The sequence below is a fragment of the Sycon ciliatum genome, chromosome 1 (genome assembly GCF_964019385.1).
Source record: "Sycon ciliatum chromosome 1, ocSycCili1.1, whole genome shotgun sequence".
NCBI lineage: Eukaryota > Metazoa > Porifera > Calcarea > Leucosolenida > Sycettidae > Sycon > Sycon ciliatum.
In genome coordinates this window covers 87,701,635-87,718,173 of record NC_088643.1, presented here as the reverse complement: position 1 = coordinate 87,718,173, position 16,539 = coordinate 87,701,635, and the positions used below count along the sequence as shown (strand labels likewise).

General features: G+C 47.4%; 2 protein-coding genes across 2 annotated transcripts in view; one reads left to right on the top strand and one right to left on the bottom strand.

The window, feature by feature from the left end:
- The window catches only part of LOC135806185 (E3 ubiquitin-protein ligase SHPRH-like), a 58,779-nt gene extending 48,180 nt beyond the window's left edge, over nucleotides 1-10,599 (bottom strand). Inside the window, exons 1-4 of the mRNA XM_065320339.1 lie at nucleotides 9,752-10,599; nucleotides 8,822-9,073; nucleotides 2,397-2,484; nucleotides 374-944 (exon numbers count right to left, since the gene is read on the bottom strand). Coding sequence (XP_065176411.1) covers nucleotides 374-944; nucleotides 2,397-2,484; nucleotides 8,822-9,073; nucleotides 9,752-10,436 — 1,596 coding nt within the window. The 5' untranslated portion in view covers nucleotides 10,437-10,599. The remainder of the gene's footprint in view (nucleotides 1-373; nucleotides 945-2,396; nucleotides 2,485-8,821; nucleotides 9,074-9,751) is intronic.
- Nucleotides 4,047-6,180, top strand: LOC135806184 (uncharacterized). Its single transcript, XM_065320338.1, has one exon. The coding sequence runs from the start codon at nucleotides 4,220-4,222 to the stop codon at nucleotides 5,807-5,809; it is 1,590 nt and encodes a 529-aa protein (XP_065176410.1). The 5' UTR covers nucleotides 4,047-4,219; the 3' UTR covers nucleotides 5,810-6,180.
- Nucleotides 10,600-16,539: the final 5,940 nt, after the last annotated feature.

Genomic DNA, 16,539 nt, shown 5'->3' with positions numbered 1-16,539 from the left:
GGTCTTCATTGCGTTGGCCATTTATCTATTTTTTTTCTCTCATTACCCTTGGTCTCTTTTGGCCCGGTGATGGGGTTCTTACCTCATGTCATGACAACGTGAGTGAAATAAAGCCAACTCCACAATTTATAATAATAAACACAGCTCTCATCTTCCCTGAACCTGTCAAGGTTACATGCAAACTCACTCACCAGGTATATCCATACTTCTACATGTCTGTGATGACAAGGAGATACTTTTTCTTATTCTTCAATTTCTCTAGCATACACAGTTCAAGCCAAGCGCACTCGGACTATAACATGATGCAGCAACGACTATAACGTGATGCAGCAATAGACACGACTGCATGACAGTTTTACGAGGTGGTTCTTACTCGTGATGCGTAACACTGTGGACAGATGTAGTCACCGTTGGGCAGCTTGGTCTTGAAGTAAACACAGGCTTTGTGCTGCCAGCCATTGCAGCGCACACAAAAGACGTGCTCGGAGCAGTTTGCCTGCGAATCCTCAATCTTCTCATTGCACAAGCAGTTACCAGCGTTCGCATGCTCATTCGCTGTGTCATCGCTGGCTTTCCAGGATGCACAAGATGATGGCTTTGCCGTAGGAGGGTGTGATGGTGCGTCAATATTAGTTACGTCCTTCAACGATGTTGTACTGGCGTTAGTGCAGGACTCGCTGGCGAGGTCAATAGACATGGCAGATGTAGTCCCTGATGGAGTTGGAGGCTGAGAAGTAGCTGCACCATTCACAGTCGGCCCTGGAGCCACGAGAGCCTGTGCAGAGCTTCCTGTGGTGGCTTTGGACTGCCTGCTGACAGGGTCAGATAACGTATACGGGTTACACAGGATAGTTGCCAGCACCTCCACTGTCTTACCCAAGCCCATCTCATCGGCCAGGATTCCTCCGGACATATGCCAGGCAGGAAAACGATGTCGGGTCATTCTATGAAACAAAACACACCCACGCCCACACCCACAGAAACAAACACACACACACACACACACACACACACACACACAACCACACACATACATACAAGGGCAAAGTTGGTGTGTGTGTGTGTGCCAGCTAGTTCGGTTGGTGGGTACACTTATGCCAGATAGTGTTGGGTCTGTTGCCAACAGGCTCGGCTGCTTGAAGGTGTTATGTTGTACCTACCACCTTTGTTGGTTCCAGGGTTCATATACGTTCTATTTGAAGTATACATACCTGTTAACCATGGACTACTTCTGGCTAGATTAACTCTTGTGTAATCAATGGTGCTAGTGAAGCTTTTATCAGATCCACTCTGATTTAGCCACCCACACTAGTAGCAAGTATTACCTTCACTGCGGGCAGGGGTAACTGCAGTTGGATCCCGGGACGGATACCCTGATGCCGTCAATCCTTTTTCTGCACCTTGTCCTCACCCACTTACTGAGGTGTGGCGAGCCCATAAGTGGGATCATTTTCAAGTCCACCCAGAGTTTTGGGGATTTCAGGGGGTGTCGGCCGTTGGGCGGTTCAATAGCCAATTCAGTCATCTTTCCAAGATTCCTTTTGAGTCTCTCTCCCCTCTCCCGGGGAGACCCACGTGACCAGTTTTGGCAGTGAGCAACAAGTGTGTGCGTGCGTGCGTGTGCGTGTGTGAATGCATGCATGGGTGTGTGTGTCTGTGTGTGATTGTGTGTACAAACAACTATTATGTAGAAGCTATGCAAATCACCCATGAGGCAGCACTCTATGGTGTGATCTATGACAATGTCATAACTATGCACATGGCACACATGTCCAAGTACTAGTAGTGTTGTAACATCTCAAGTACTAGTAGTGTTGTAACATCTCAAGTACTAGTAGTGTTGTAACATCTCAAGTACTAGTAGTGTTGTAACATCTCAAGTACTAGTAGTGTTGTAACATCTCAAGTACTAGTAGTGTTGTAACATCTCAAGTACTAGTAGTGTTGTAACATCTCAAGTACTAGTAGTGTTGTAACATCTCAAGTACTAGTAGTGTTGTAACATCTCAAGTACTAGTAGTGTTGTAACATCTCAAGTACTAGTAGTGTTGTAACATCTCAAGTACTAGTAGTGTTGTAACATCTCAAGTACTAGTAGTGTTGTAACATCTCAAGTACTAGTAGTGTTGTAACATCTCAAGTACTAGTAGTGTTGTAACATCTCAAGTACTAGTAGTGTTGTAACATCTCAAGTACTAGTAGTGTTGTAACATCTCAAGTACTAGTAGTGTTGTAACATCTCGAATTTTAAAGTAACACTGCCCAGCATCAATAGTAACAACAACACTAAGGTACCGTGTGTACCGTGTGTACCACATCATGAGAATTATATGCATGAGTGATCCACGCTTTTTTACAACAGGCAGTTCCCGCCAGTGACTGCTCACAAACCTCACCTCCATGAGTACGGGTTGAGGTAAAGAGTATGTCCACTCTCGGAACGGAACTCTTTCCACAGCGGATGCAAGACGCCATTGCTTCCAGCTGTGACGCAACATTGACAAGGAAGCATATGTGTGGGTGACAAGCCGAGGGAGTAGAAAACAATAAACAGAATCATTACATGTAAAATGATACCATCCGGTTGGTAAATGGCGCAAGACTCACAATGTACAACGAAGACCTGGTTGCTCTCCTGGAAAACTAACTTCAATACCACTACGATGTAGCATGCACGGTCTGATTCGAACAACAACTGCACATGTACACTCAAAGTCCTGACTCAGTCGATTTTCATTCGAGTGTATGACCCAAATACTAGTACCTTCCCAATAGTGGTAAATTGTGGTAATCCTCCGCAATCAGCTAGAATAACTACGAAACCTCAACGAGAAGTCTGACTTAGCGGCAAACACTCAAACTAACTGAAAACTAACTTGCTCAGAGGCAGTAAATATTGCACCCTGGATGTATTTACCCGTTAAGGTACATCGTTTGAAATTGAAAGATGCAGACATGCACACAGTCAGCGTGATATACAGCTCGCAAAGCTTCACGGATCGCACTGAAACTTTGCAGGACAGCAGCCAGGCTATGAGGGGTTTCGAACCTCCACAGACACCCAGGGGCCATGATAACACAAGTTAATAATATCCTCGGATGGAGAGCCAAGGATAAATTTATAATTTATAATAGTATCCTGTTCCCAATTGTGCGAGTAGAAGTGCAGGTGATAATTTCCACCAATTTCCAATTTCTCGGTAATCACATCACTTTGTAACTTCATGTAAAAGAGTTCCAGCGCCTTGACCTGTTGCTTCTGCATGCACAGCACTGGCTTTAGGTTGTGGGGTGTACACCACCCCCAGTGCATAACGATGCGGCCGATTTCGCGCCGAGGTGATGGCGATGAGGCAGTGATTTAACTCCTGCGGGATACACGCCGACTGTTCCTTGAGGTGCCAGTCACTGCTGCTACTCCTGACTGGGTGGGTGCCGGGGTGGGCTTCATCAGTAGCTTGTCAGGTAATGTGACTACCGTAACCGAACTATACATGTGTCTGTTGTACTCAAACCGGTCCCATTTCCCCCTCCCTCATACTCCCTTATGTACAGTGGCCGAAACAGCTTGCTGTCTACAGCATTGGGTATGTACAGTAAGAGATAGGTTCTCATTACTAGCAGTTAGCGCTAAAGTTCATTACGTGCCTTTCTAGTTACATGGCATCGCTTGACTTGCTGTCCTTCATTCCCATGTTTCCAGTGTGAAAATGAGTCGAACATCTTTTTGGAAAATTTCTTGGGTCGGTTTGAGTGACGAAATATAGATTTGTATTGACGGTTGCCATTGCTTTTCAAGTTACAGTAAAAACATAAGCGGACGAGTGATAATGCATGTCTGCTGCCAGTTGCAGCCTAACAGGCTACTAATTGCCGATTCACTCCCACGTTCTCCCTCTCAGAGTCAATGCTGTGAATTAGTCCGGCCAATGAGTTGAAAGTGCAGAAAACTATTGCTCCCTATTTGAAGCAGTGTTCTGTAACGAATGGGCGGCGCGGAGACAATAACTTTATTATAGACCTTATTCGATACACGTCACGGGTCACGTGGACCCCAGTCACGAACCTACGAAAAACTGGACGAGTGGCAAGAAGTGTTTTGTTTTGAAAGTGCGTGTTGATAGTTGTGGGCAAGTGTGTTTGGAGGAGAGCTTTGGAATTGTTCTGGGTAGCTGTCACTGTCGTTGGTCAGGGAGACGTGGGTAGGGAGTGTAGTAGTATGGTGAAGAGTTGCTGTGCAGTTGGTTGCGCTAACCGTTTCGCGAAAGGCGGTGGAAAGAGCTTTTATAAGTTCCCAACTAATCAGCTCAGGAGAGCAAAGTGGATTGCTGCGCTGAAGCGCAAGAACTGGCAGCCCAACGCTTCCAGTTGGGTGTGCTGCGATCACTTTGTAAGGTTCAAGAAGAGCGACGATCCACTATCCCCTGATTTCGTCCCGTCTGTTTTTTCAGACGAGGGTCGAGTAAATGGTGAGAAAGCTTACGTAAAATTTGATCGCCACAAGGCCCGACGTCGACGGCATGCAGCTTCAAAGCCAACAGCTCAGCCTGAAGATACCTGCCATGGCAATCATGAGCCCGTGCTGACTGGAGAAAGTGACTGTAATGCTGACAAGGAAATCGAAGAGGAGAGTGCGCCGAGAGATTCATGTTCGTCAGACTCTGTTGAGCCAGCGTCCCCAGCTCAGCCAGAGCTCACTGAAGCCAGCAGCCATGTCGACAATAGTGCTGAACAAGAAAATGACGATCTAGCCTTGCTTCAGGCGAGAGTGGCACAGCTGGAAGAGGACAAATGCCAGCTGAATGGTCAGTTGCAGGAACAGAAATCTGCTATTTCTGCTCTCACCGTCAAAGTACAGCACCTGGAAGCCACTGTGAAACATCAAAAATCAGAGGCGGCAATGTCTTCCATCATATCAGGATTCAAGTCCAATGATGACATGGTGAGATATGAAACTGGCCTCCCATCTTTTGCTGTGCTGGAGAAAGTGTTCGCATTTGCTGGCAAGGACATCCCCGACCACCACCGAGCGGCACTTCCGTCCTTTGCGCAGTTTATTATTGTCCTGATGAAGCTGCGCCTCAACTTGCACGATCAAGATCTAGCACATCGCTTCGGCATCAGCCAGTCTACCGTCTCAAAGTACTTCCACAAATGGATCCACGTCCTTTATGGCAGGCTGCAGCCGTTGATCATCTGGCCAGAGCGCTCCGAACTGTACCGCACGATGCCATTGGAGTTTCGCGGACATTTTGGGAAGTGCATTTGCATTATTGATTGTTTTGAAGTGTTTTGCGAAAGGCCACATGATCTGATGGCCAGGGCTCAAACCTTCTCTAATTACAAACACCACAACACGGTTAAATTTCTTATTGGTATCACCCCGCAAGGCACTATTTCCTTCATCTCCAAAGGATGGGGTGGCCGGACATCGGATAAGTACATCACGGAGCATTGCGGGCTGTTGGACAAGCTATTGCCGGGTGATCAGCTAATGGCAGACCGGGGATTCACGGTCAGTGATGCCGTTGGCCTGCACTGCGCTGAGCTGGTCATACCTCCGTTCACAAGAGGCAAGAAGCAACTGTCGAGAATCAGCATTGAGAAGGCCAGGAAGCTGTCTCGGCTACGAATCCATGTGGAACGTGTTATCGGCAACTTGCGGCAGAAGTACACTATTCTGCAGTCAACCCTGCCAGTGAACATGCTGATGAGTGATGCCTCAACAGGAGTGTGCACCATCGACAAGATTGTCCTGGTGTGCTCTGCGCTGTGCAACTGCTGCGACTCAGTGGTGCCTTTCCAGTAGAAGTACTGAAGTATTGACTTGTTTTTTACTTTTTTTGTCCCGTATTGTGGAACGTGTGGCATGTTGTTGCTGCATAGATTACCTGGACAGGAGTGCAATGCAAATTATGTTACTTGTATTTTACCACTCCCTCGAAGAACGGCTTTTGTCCCTGTGTCTAGTTAGCACCAATGTGTAAATCTCAATCAATCACACTCCATTACACACACACACACACACACACACACACACACACACACACACAGACACATACACACACACACGTCATGTTTCAAAAAGCACAACTTGAAATCATCATATGATTTCATCTTTTTCGCTTGCCTGCACATAATAATAACAAGCCCCAGTGGTCATATTGACTCAAGTTCAAATTTCTGACATGGTGGAATGTATGATCCTGCAGCCATGCATGAGCATGGCTGTTGATTTCTATGTACATGTATGGTGCAATCATTTGTGTGAGAAGTGAGAGTTTTGGTGGGTTGGGCATAGCTCCTAGTTACATAATTGCATCAGGATACATGCATGTATGCACACACACACACACACACACACATACACTACTACTACTGCTATGTACAGCTGCCCTATCGGGCCATGCCGCTATCATAAGCGGGAGACAACAACTAAAAGAGAGAAGAGAGGAAAGAAAGAGCGAGAGTCAACAGAATCTAGCATGGCGTTGCACACACACACACACACACACACACACACACACACACACACACACACACACACACCCGTACACACAGTTATTCCTTCTTCTTGCATGCTGCACATATCCACTTGCGTTTTGGTTTCTGCTTCATGCGAAGACATACCAAGTGAAACGTCTTAACTCTGCAGTCTGGATGTGAGCATTCCACCACGTCGCCGTCCTTATCCTCGTTGCAAGTGCATACAGCTCCATCAGAATTGGCGGCAGTAGATTTGAAGGATTTTGTAAAATACTTGCCGACAATCTCTGGCAGCACGCCAGCCTTGTAGAAAGACGTGATGGCTTGGACTGTCTTGTGGAAATCTGGATCTGGATGAACGCGGATGACTACACATTCCCGCACGCTCCACACCACAAAATCCGAATATGCTGCCTTGCATACAAACATCTGTGCTTGCACTTGGTATGCATACTTGTGACCAAGGCGCAAATGGAATTTTCCATCGACCTCCTTCAAACAGAAGTTGGTGTCCTTTGCCAGATCATGGAAGGACTTGTTCACGGCTTTGAAAGGGCATTTCACCTCAAGGACGCCATATCCGCAGCAAGTACAATTGATGTTTCCATCAGGACTGGCACCGAGATACGGATGAGTGGTGGAGATGACGAATCCTGAATCAGTAACTTTGAAGTCGCAGTGGTTAGGCTCAAACAGTTTGACGTAGCAGTCTCGGGCAGTCTGCTCATGCTCCAAACCCCAAGTGGTCGCTGCAGAGGAAAACTGATATGCATCGGGGTAGCAAATTGCACGAATTAGAGATGATGATGGGTTCGCAGGGGGTGTGTGAGCAGCATCACGGAACTTTGAAGCTGTCACACGCCCTGCGCGGAACCTGAACCACAGCTTGCTCTTGCTCTGATCGCGGGTTGCCTTTTCAACAGCAGCCGATTCTGCTGCTGTCACTCCCATGCCCTTCAAAACATCATCACACCGGTTCAGCAACACATCGAGTGATGCGTCTAGCATTGCCTCATCATAGAGGTCGGTGATATAAGCTGGGAACCCAGCTGGGCGGGTTGGGACATACCTCTCGCAGAAACCAGGAACAATTGATAGTATCCCTGGCTTGCTCTGCGTGGAGGCAAGACCAGAAAAGAACTCGTTGACTTCACTGGTGGTTGGCACAGTGTATGTCGGCAGTTGTGTGGTGACCTCCACACTGGCTGCTGCTGGCTTAGTGCGCTTGCTGCTCGGCGCGGCGAAATCCATCTCGCATATCCTGGCATACTGCACAGGCTGCAGGGATGGGGCAATCCACTGACATTGCGTGGAGGTGCAGGCGGAATTTTCTTTCACGAAATCCGTCCTGGCCACCAGAGTAAATAGCAAGGCGGCAATGTGGGAGCATGCCTCACCCAGGCCAGCCATACACGTACAGTGGGCACAAAGCACACTCCCATCCATGTCAGCTGCCACCCAAGGCTGCAGCTCAGCAGAGGACACGGACTGGGAGTGACGGACCTTCGCCATCACAAATGCTCTCTTGCCATCCGCAGTTGCAGGAAAGGTGACGACATTGCCAACCCAACCAGCAACGAAAAACTGGTACCCCTCCAAGCTTTTGTACGCCTTCATCTCCTCTTTCGTGCAGGGACTCGGCGCGTTCACGAGATAGTGGTACAAATCAGGATACTCCACGCTGGGGAAATCAGGTGTGGCACCAGGCGTGAGAGATCTGCTCGTCACGTAGGGGTCCTGGTCCGAGCCGATGAACGCCAGCTTCTCGGCATACCGCGTCTTGCCCGCTCTATCCAAATCGCGATAGATTTCGGACAACTCTTGAACCGCCATCACTGCTAGAACACTCAAAACTACAAGAAGACTGCTTACTGCTCCTAACACCTGACAAACGCCAGCTTCTCGGCATACCGCGTCTTGCCCGCTTTATCCAAATCGCGATAGATTTCGGACAAGTCTTGAACCGCCATCACTGCTAGAACACTCAAAACTACAAGAAGACTGCTTACTGCTCCTAACACCTGACAAACCTGCATGAAAGTACTTCGAGAAAAGGAAGGAGACGAACTCCGATATTGAAAATACATTCAAAACAAATTTCCGTGATGCTCAGCTGAGGCCTTTTTGCCACTCGTCCGGATCACGCGTCCGAGTGCCGCGTGCGCATCCTCGAAGGCGCCCCGAAAAATCACGTGATCGAATAAGGTCTATAGCAATCAGCACTTTATTTGTCGTAATGCAGCAAATTCTTGTTGATTACTACGTCCAATGTCCGCTTCGCTGATACTGCTGATTGCTATTCTGTAATGACTTGGCAATGCATCACATTACTCACCATCACTAGTGCCAGAGCCATGGCGCTCTTGATGAAGCATCCAGCGCACAGCGCGTTGCTGATACCCGCGTAGCCGTGGAAGCAAGTTAGGATGTTGTGTTTCGTTCAGCTCCTGGGCGCGCACCTCCTCTGTTGTTGGATACCGGTCAGGTGATGCACTTTCCTTGCTGAGGTCCGACACATACGTATAGACGCCTTCCGGATTCTTACAAAACAGCGTGAGTTTTTGCTTGTTCAGTAGCTCACACCGGTCTGGTACCCAAAGCACGCACGCACACACACACACACAGAATGGCTCAACCATGTCCGAGCAAGACCCAAACTAGTTGCAGTAACATCGGTCGCCAAAGAAGAGGACGGGGGTACTATCTCCGCTTCTGGTTACTCACGTTCTCATATTTCCGAAAATCCAGGATCTTCGTTCTAATTCTGTGCTTGTAAATCCACGGAGTGCAGGTATACTGTGCATGGCAATTTACATGAAAACCCTGAGCTGTGCAGTCTACCTACAAACAGCTGAACATGTACTACAATGTAGTTGACAGCCTAGAATGTCTTAAATTTTGGTGATTTCCTAGCCTGGACACGATACTTTCTGATGCACAGGTCCCTCAACTACATTGCAGACAATTAACACACCTGCACAACAATGGGGAACTAGAGAGAAAGTTTTTGACAAGGGCCACTATGGAACACGGAAAAAATGGGTGAACTGTTTGTGTCCTTGCCCCTTCCCACCCACTACAATATTTTCCTGGCTAGAACCCTGAACTTGAAATCCTGTTCCCATGAACACATCCAACAGAAAATAGAAAATCCCCACCCATCAACAGTTGCAAGGCTGACTTGTAAACGGTTAACATGTTATTATCTCTGCACATGCCCATAAATTTCAGGTGCGATTATTTAGCATGACTTTGAGCGGCTTACCCAGTATATCCTTGTGGGCGTTGTCAACAAGACGTGTGAAATAGCAAGCCAGAGGATTGAAATTGTACCGGCTAAGTGCATAAGGGCGCACGATGTGACCAGGATTGTGAAAGCTGCCATGGTTCAACTTATCCGCATTCACAAACGCAGAGCGCGTGGCATATATCTCGACGGGCAAGTTGAGCTCATTGGAGTCTTTCCCCTGCAGCAGTTGTATCCAAGCCTCGCTTTTGGTTGGCGCAACCAGCATCAGGTGCATATTTGATAGTTTGAGAAGCATGTTGTCTTTGGCTACAGCGTATGTGTGTTGAAAACATCTAGTGCGGTTCTCAATCAAAAGATGCAGTACTCCATCAGTAGCTGATGGGGCAACTAATCGAAATTCCAACTTGATACTCTTGAACTGGACTTCAGGAATATCACGTCGACTCACTCCAATATGTTGCTTGATCGGAATTCCCCAGAAACCCTTTCGGTCGGCGACGTTTGCAGGCATTAGCCATACCATGATGTTCTCCGCAAATACACCATGGGTGACCGTCACGGGCTGCTTGCTGCCATCGTTTTCTGGTCTTGGTTTCTTATCCTGGCCAATACTTGATCCAGAAGTGTCCACTGTAGCTGCACTGAGATGACAAGTGCTGCTCTCGATCTCCTCGTGCTTCCTTTTGGCAACTTCCTCCATTTCGATGATGCTCACCTCTGGCCGCAATCAGAAGGGTACTTTCGAACACCAGCAGGATATGTCATTCTCAGGACAGTAGATCATGGCAGATCGTGAGAGGTAGAGAAGAAACTCCTTTCAGGTTTGGGTGAACTCATGAGCTTTCTCTCGATCTCTCTTTTGGTGCCGCCAAGGCGCCAGATTTAGGCTGAAAAGCGCGCCAATTTCAGGGGTCGCACTTGTGTACTTAGACATCGCAGCCATTTTTGATTCATCACGCACGCAGCACGTGCGCGTCAGGGTCGTGCAGCCAATCAGAGTTACGGAAAATTCAAAATATCGCAATATTTGGGCGATTTGTAAAGGGTTCCTTGGCAGCCATTTATCTAGCTACGGCGTCGAAAATCGCAGGGCTGCTTTGACGGCCAAGTACGCGGACATCTATCGAAAGAAATTTTGAAATCGGTCAAGTAGAAGGGAAATCCGTGTGTAGAGCTTTTTCTGAGAGTTGTCGCCCTGCTTTCCAGTATTCTGACAGTAAATCTATGTCGTTGAGGAAAAAATTGATTCGGTAGATTTATGGAGGAGATTCTAATAAAGAAAATGAGCCCTCGATCATCGAAATCGGAGAAGAGATGGCTGCCAAGGAACATTTTGAAGACTGCACTGACGGCCCGGCGCGAGTCGCTCGCGCGATCGCGCAGTGTCGGAAAGTACATGACTGTACTTGTGCTGCCTTCGAGTTTATTTGGTGCGCGACTGCGCGGACGGGATCAGAATGATCTGCCTGCTGCAACGCTTTGCCCTGTGTCTTTGTTTTGGAACAATGTTCATGTACATTCATTGCTTTCTTTATTCAACTCGGCGATGCCGCGTTGCTGGACCATGAAGACTCCAAGACCAACTCCAAGCCGACACCGTGCGATTGTGATGTTTGTGTCACAGGTATCATACAAGTGCAGTCCGTGCAGTACGAAAGGTACCGATACGAGTGACATAAAACAAGGAAACCATACCGTCAGTAAGTCCCGATAGGATCGCTTTCCGTAGCAGGTGTACTCGTTGCTGGAATACTCCTTGCGGATCGAAGCAACTTTGCAAACAAAACGTCTTCCTCCTGAGAAATACTCCACTCGCATGATTCCCACGGTCGTTGTTTTGAGTATTGACACGCGAATTCAAAGCGGGAATACTTGCGCGCAAGCCTTAGACTTCCACTTACCAGTAAGTTTGCTGTTGTGACTTACAACTAAATGGAAGTCTATTTTGAAAGGAGAACGGGGAAAGAGAACATCGCCGTGTCAAAACAAGAACGGTATCAGTGAAGAAGAAACTCTGTTCACAGAAATCTGCAGGTCTTGATCATAGGTAGCTAGCTTTGTAGCGCTTGTACAGTTTTGTATGCAAACAATGCATTGAGAACCACACACGTGATCCAAAAGAGCACGCGTCGCGCATGCAGTCAAAAGCAAGATGGCCGCGATGTCGAGAGCTGATCATGATACCAAGTGCGACCCCTAAATTTCCCGCCCTATGGCAAATTCTTGTTTTCTGGCAATATTTTCGAGGTGCGAATCAATTTTTACGCTTCGTAAAAATATTAAACAATAGAAGGACATCGACAGAGGAAGACTTGTACGTCCGCGAAATGTCTTCAAAAAAAGCTTCGAAAAGTCGAGGCTACAGCCTTGAGTTAGGAGCGGTTCAGGGTATAGTTTCCAGAAATCGCAAAGAACCCAAATTTACCTCGGATGACAAGCTGCGCATGACGTAATGTAGGAATTTCGCCGAGCGCTGGGTCTATGCTCGTTGCACACTCTTGGGGGTTATGAACTCTTGCTATCACTGTATAAATTATGTACATGTAGTATCAGGGCCTACTGTACTGCAGTAACTGCACACAACCATCTGACATCATCAGATCATTGGCATTGCGAGGACACAGCTGTCCGTGAAGCCTGAAGGAGTTTATCAATATCGTCCACGGAAGTGTCCTCGCAATGGTGATGGTTGTGTGCAGGAGGGTCTACATTTGTAGTCGGCTAAAGAGCGCAGTGTAATGGTGGAGGTGACTCAACCGATTTTCTTCAATGGCCGAGCTCGCGAGAGCTCTGTCGCACCCTGTAATAATAATAATTATGATTGTGTTCATTATTTTCATATTAATCGAAGCAATGATTTTAATTTTTTCTTTTTTTAGAAGTACATGTAGTACGTAGATCTACATGACTATAATGATAATGGCCTTATTACAGTTTGCTGTCACAATGAAGATGGGGTTTCCCTCTTCTGACCAAGATTGTAGGCATGTGGTACACCTTTTACATCATCAAGTCGCTTACTGACGGATCGCATTTTTTAAAATGGAGTGATTTCTGTAATTTTAGAGCCTAGCCTAGTCGAGCCAAACTTGAGCATCTCCGGGCCCTTTGCCAGTATGATAGGAACCGGCTGTTAGAATTACCCATGAAATTCCCCGGCTTTCCGGCCGGGCAGTCTAGCTGATGCTTTCTTCCAGGAACTGGCATATTCGTGGCTCTAGCTTCAGTATCACACCGGACAGCTCTAACGTTACGTCACGTTGGCCAGTCTTCAGATCACGGTGTACTAGCTATTCAGTGTGTTCTTCACGGTATTGTGTCATGCCGTCCACACAAATTCACAATGCTCATCATATGAGTCCTTGCATGCCAGAGTAAATTTCAAGGAGTGGCTCAAGTCAACAATCGCTCACAGGATGTTAGACTGTGACCCTTTGTGAAGCTGATTCATGCTAACTAGTTAAGTTCATGGATTTACTTTGAAATACTTCAGAAGTAAATTTTATTCATCATTCCCGAGTACCATTTCGTCTAGCTGCCAATATGATCGATACATTGGTGATGAAATGATTATTCACGGTTATGATGGACATTTGACATTTGCCTATGGCAAATCCCATCACACACTTTTCATGTCAAAAAAAGTTGAGCGCAAAGCATTTCAAGTTGTCTTCCCCTGCTGCTTACTTCTTCTTAGCCAGGTGAAATCTACTTGAGTCAAAAGTCACGCTTTCAAAAAAAACCTTCCTGTCAAACATTCTGTGCGTTAGTCCTTGGCGGATAATGCTCGAAAAGCAGTGAAATTGGCAGAACCATACAAACCTTATGGCGGGCAATTCCTCGAATTCTGCTCCATTTCTTTATCCATGTACCAAACAGCCATGAAACTTACCAAAAAAAGCGGTACCGAATTCTGCCAATTTTTCTGCCGGCATTATCCGCCAAGGCCTACTGTGCGTCCCTCGAGGCACTGGTTGTGGGCATACTTTGCGCCAACTTCGAACCATCCCCCCCCCCCCCCAAGGCAGGGTCTGCCCTGAGACGGCCTTTTAGGTTGGAATATCACGCGGCCTGGAAGTAAGCCAGCTTACTAGTAGCCTCTAAGCAAACCGGAAACTCTGCGGACTAGGAAATACCCTTCTAGTAATGTAGAACTGAACTGAATTTCAATATTTGTTCATCTGGAACGTTGTCAGTATATCTATGGCAAATATGAATATGGACATGAATGTGCTAATACTTCATGACTAGGGTGACTTTACATAGACATCCTACACTTAGTCTACTACATTATGCCTAGGTTGCACATCAAGTAGAAGGTAGTATGAAATATGTGTACATGAATAAAGTTGTTTTCACTCGAAGGACAACAGAAAAAGCACCGACATTACCTGCACACGCATCGGCACAGGTTGTACTAGGCGCTCGAATTCAAGGGCGGATCATTACACTCGCCTCAAGCCTCTACAGCGGCGATGTCCGCGGGACTGGAGGTGACGTTATCGATTATCTTGGCAGGCAGCTCTGCTGTGGTCTCCTGGGTCTCCTCTCCAGCCTCCTGGTTCTCAGTTGGGTTGGCTTCGTTTTCCAGGATAGGTTTCGTCTCCGCTTCCACTAGGTTCTCATTATCTTTGTTGGCAAACTCTTCGGTCTCTTTGTTGATTTCTTCCGTGTCCTTGTTGTTGAACTCCTCTGTTTCCTTATCGGTTTCTTTGTTCTCCAACTCTTCGGTGTCAGTGTTTGCACGTTCCTCCTGGCATTCCTTCGGAGTTTCTACCGCCTCGGGAGCCGCCTCCTTCAATACCTCGGGTTTGTTTTCCTCTTCCACTGGACATTCCTCTTCATTTTCGGTAGCAGTGTTGACATTGGTCTCTTCCATTGCATCCTTTGTTGTAGTCTCGCTTTCTTCGAATCGTATCTTCTTAGCAGCCGGGACATCTACCTCCTGCTCAGTTTGAGCTTCCTCTTCCGGGTGTGCTCGCTTAGCCACCTGGGGTGACTCTCCACCGGTAGAGGAACGAGTTCTTGTAGCAACCATTGCTGTTATGCCCCGGAGTACTTTGCGTAAAGAAGGGAGAAAACTCATACACAAGCCGTCTCAGCTGGCAGCAGAAGGAAAGTGTTGCACAAATCAACGTTCAATGCCAAGATAAGTGATTTCTGTTGGATCATGAGTCTAATACCTCCACAAAACAGCCACAATACCTCTTCTCGATGCAGCTGACTCCCGCTCATTGGTTGATTGAACACAGGTCGCTACACTGGATCCGGAGACCAGGCCAGGACGTGGACTTTGACCTTTGACCTTCGAAAGCAAAGCTTTCTAATTCTGCAGATTCCTGGCGACTTGATGAGACTTCGTTGATAGTGTATTCGTGATACCAAGAGTAGACTCTTGGTATCACTGGTGAGTAGAGTCGTCGTCTATGTCTGCGATCACGCGGGCGCGTGTTGTGTGCGTCGCTGACATTGACACTTGACAGACTGAGGAAGCCATACCGACACCTTACCATGTACCAGCGGCACTGGTCCGCGGTCTCATAATCAGTCAAACGAGATCAAATCAACGAGGGCTGATCTGCAGCGTTACACTTATAAAACCACGCCAGGGGCGAAGATCATCAGTAAGCAGCATGATCATGGAGATCAAATCAACGAGGGCTGATCTGCAGCGTTACACTGGTTATAAAACCTCGCCAGGGGCGAAGATAAGCAGCATGATGCGCGATGATACATTAGTTACTTATTGGGACCGGGTTTATTCACAAAGCCGTGAAACCAAAGAAACCGTTACCCAAATGGCCTACTGGCATATGCAAAGGCGAAGGCACGCCTCTTCCCGAACCAACACAGCCGGCGGCAATGGCCTTTGGGTAATCCCGGGCCTGAAATAAAGATTATAATGTGCTGACAGTGACACTTGAAAGGGCTCCTGACCCCGCGGTGGATGTACGAAGACCTGCAGCCCTTGTGGCTTGAAGCATTGACTGCCAATCTAATCGCAGCAGGCAATAATATGGTTGTTTCCTTGCCCGCCATACTCAAGCCGAAAACACCACTGTCGCCAGTGGGGTGAATGATGCTCTCTCGATCTCCGCACAGATGGCGATTGGATTTCCGGACGAGACAAGGATGGCCGGCCAGGGAGTTGTGGATGCCGGTGGTCACCACAAATCGAAATGCAATATAATTATATTGGCTGCTGCACCCGGAAGCCGACGACGTCGACTGCGACGTGGCTACGCTTGAAAGTGCTACGTCACTCCATAGCAATGGCATAGCAACAATTTGAAAAATTCGAAAACTGGATCCACCTGGATCCAGTTTTTGTATGGATCCAAGCACATTTCAAGCGGTCTCACTCACAGCAAGGTGATGTTGCCAGTGAAACTGACTGATTTGGCTAGTGGGGGCGGGGTGACAACTGGTGGCGAAGTAAAAGTTGCACCTGCATACGACATGAGTGGGTTGCTATGCACCCACATACTGAGGCAATAGCAAAGTCACACCTTAGTGGATCCAAAATAGAAATCTGATGTCAATTTACTACTCCCAGGCCGTTTTTGACGTCATCACTTTCAAGCCCTTATGGTCAGTGTGGTATTTTACGACTCCCTAGCCCTGGTACATGGTTTTTTTTTTTTTTTTTTTTTTCCCTGGTACATGGTGGACGGCGACGGGCGACGAGCCAGCTTGTGTATCGTGTCTGGGTCTGCAGATCTGGGATGATCCGGGCACTGAGATCAGACTGCACTGACCTTTCTCAATGATGTCATCACACAACCATCAAAACATTAAATTTA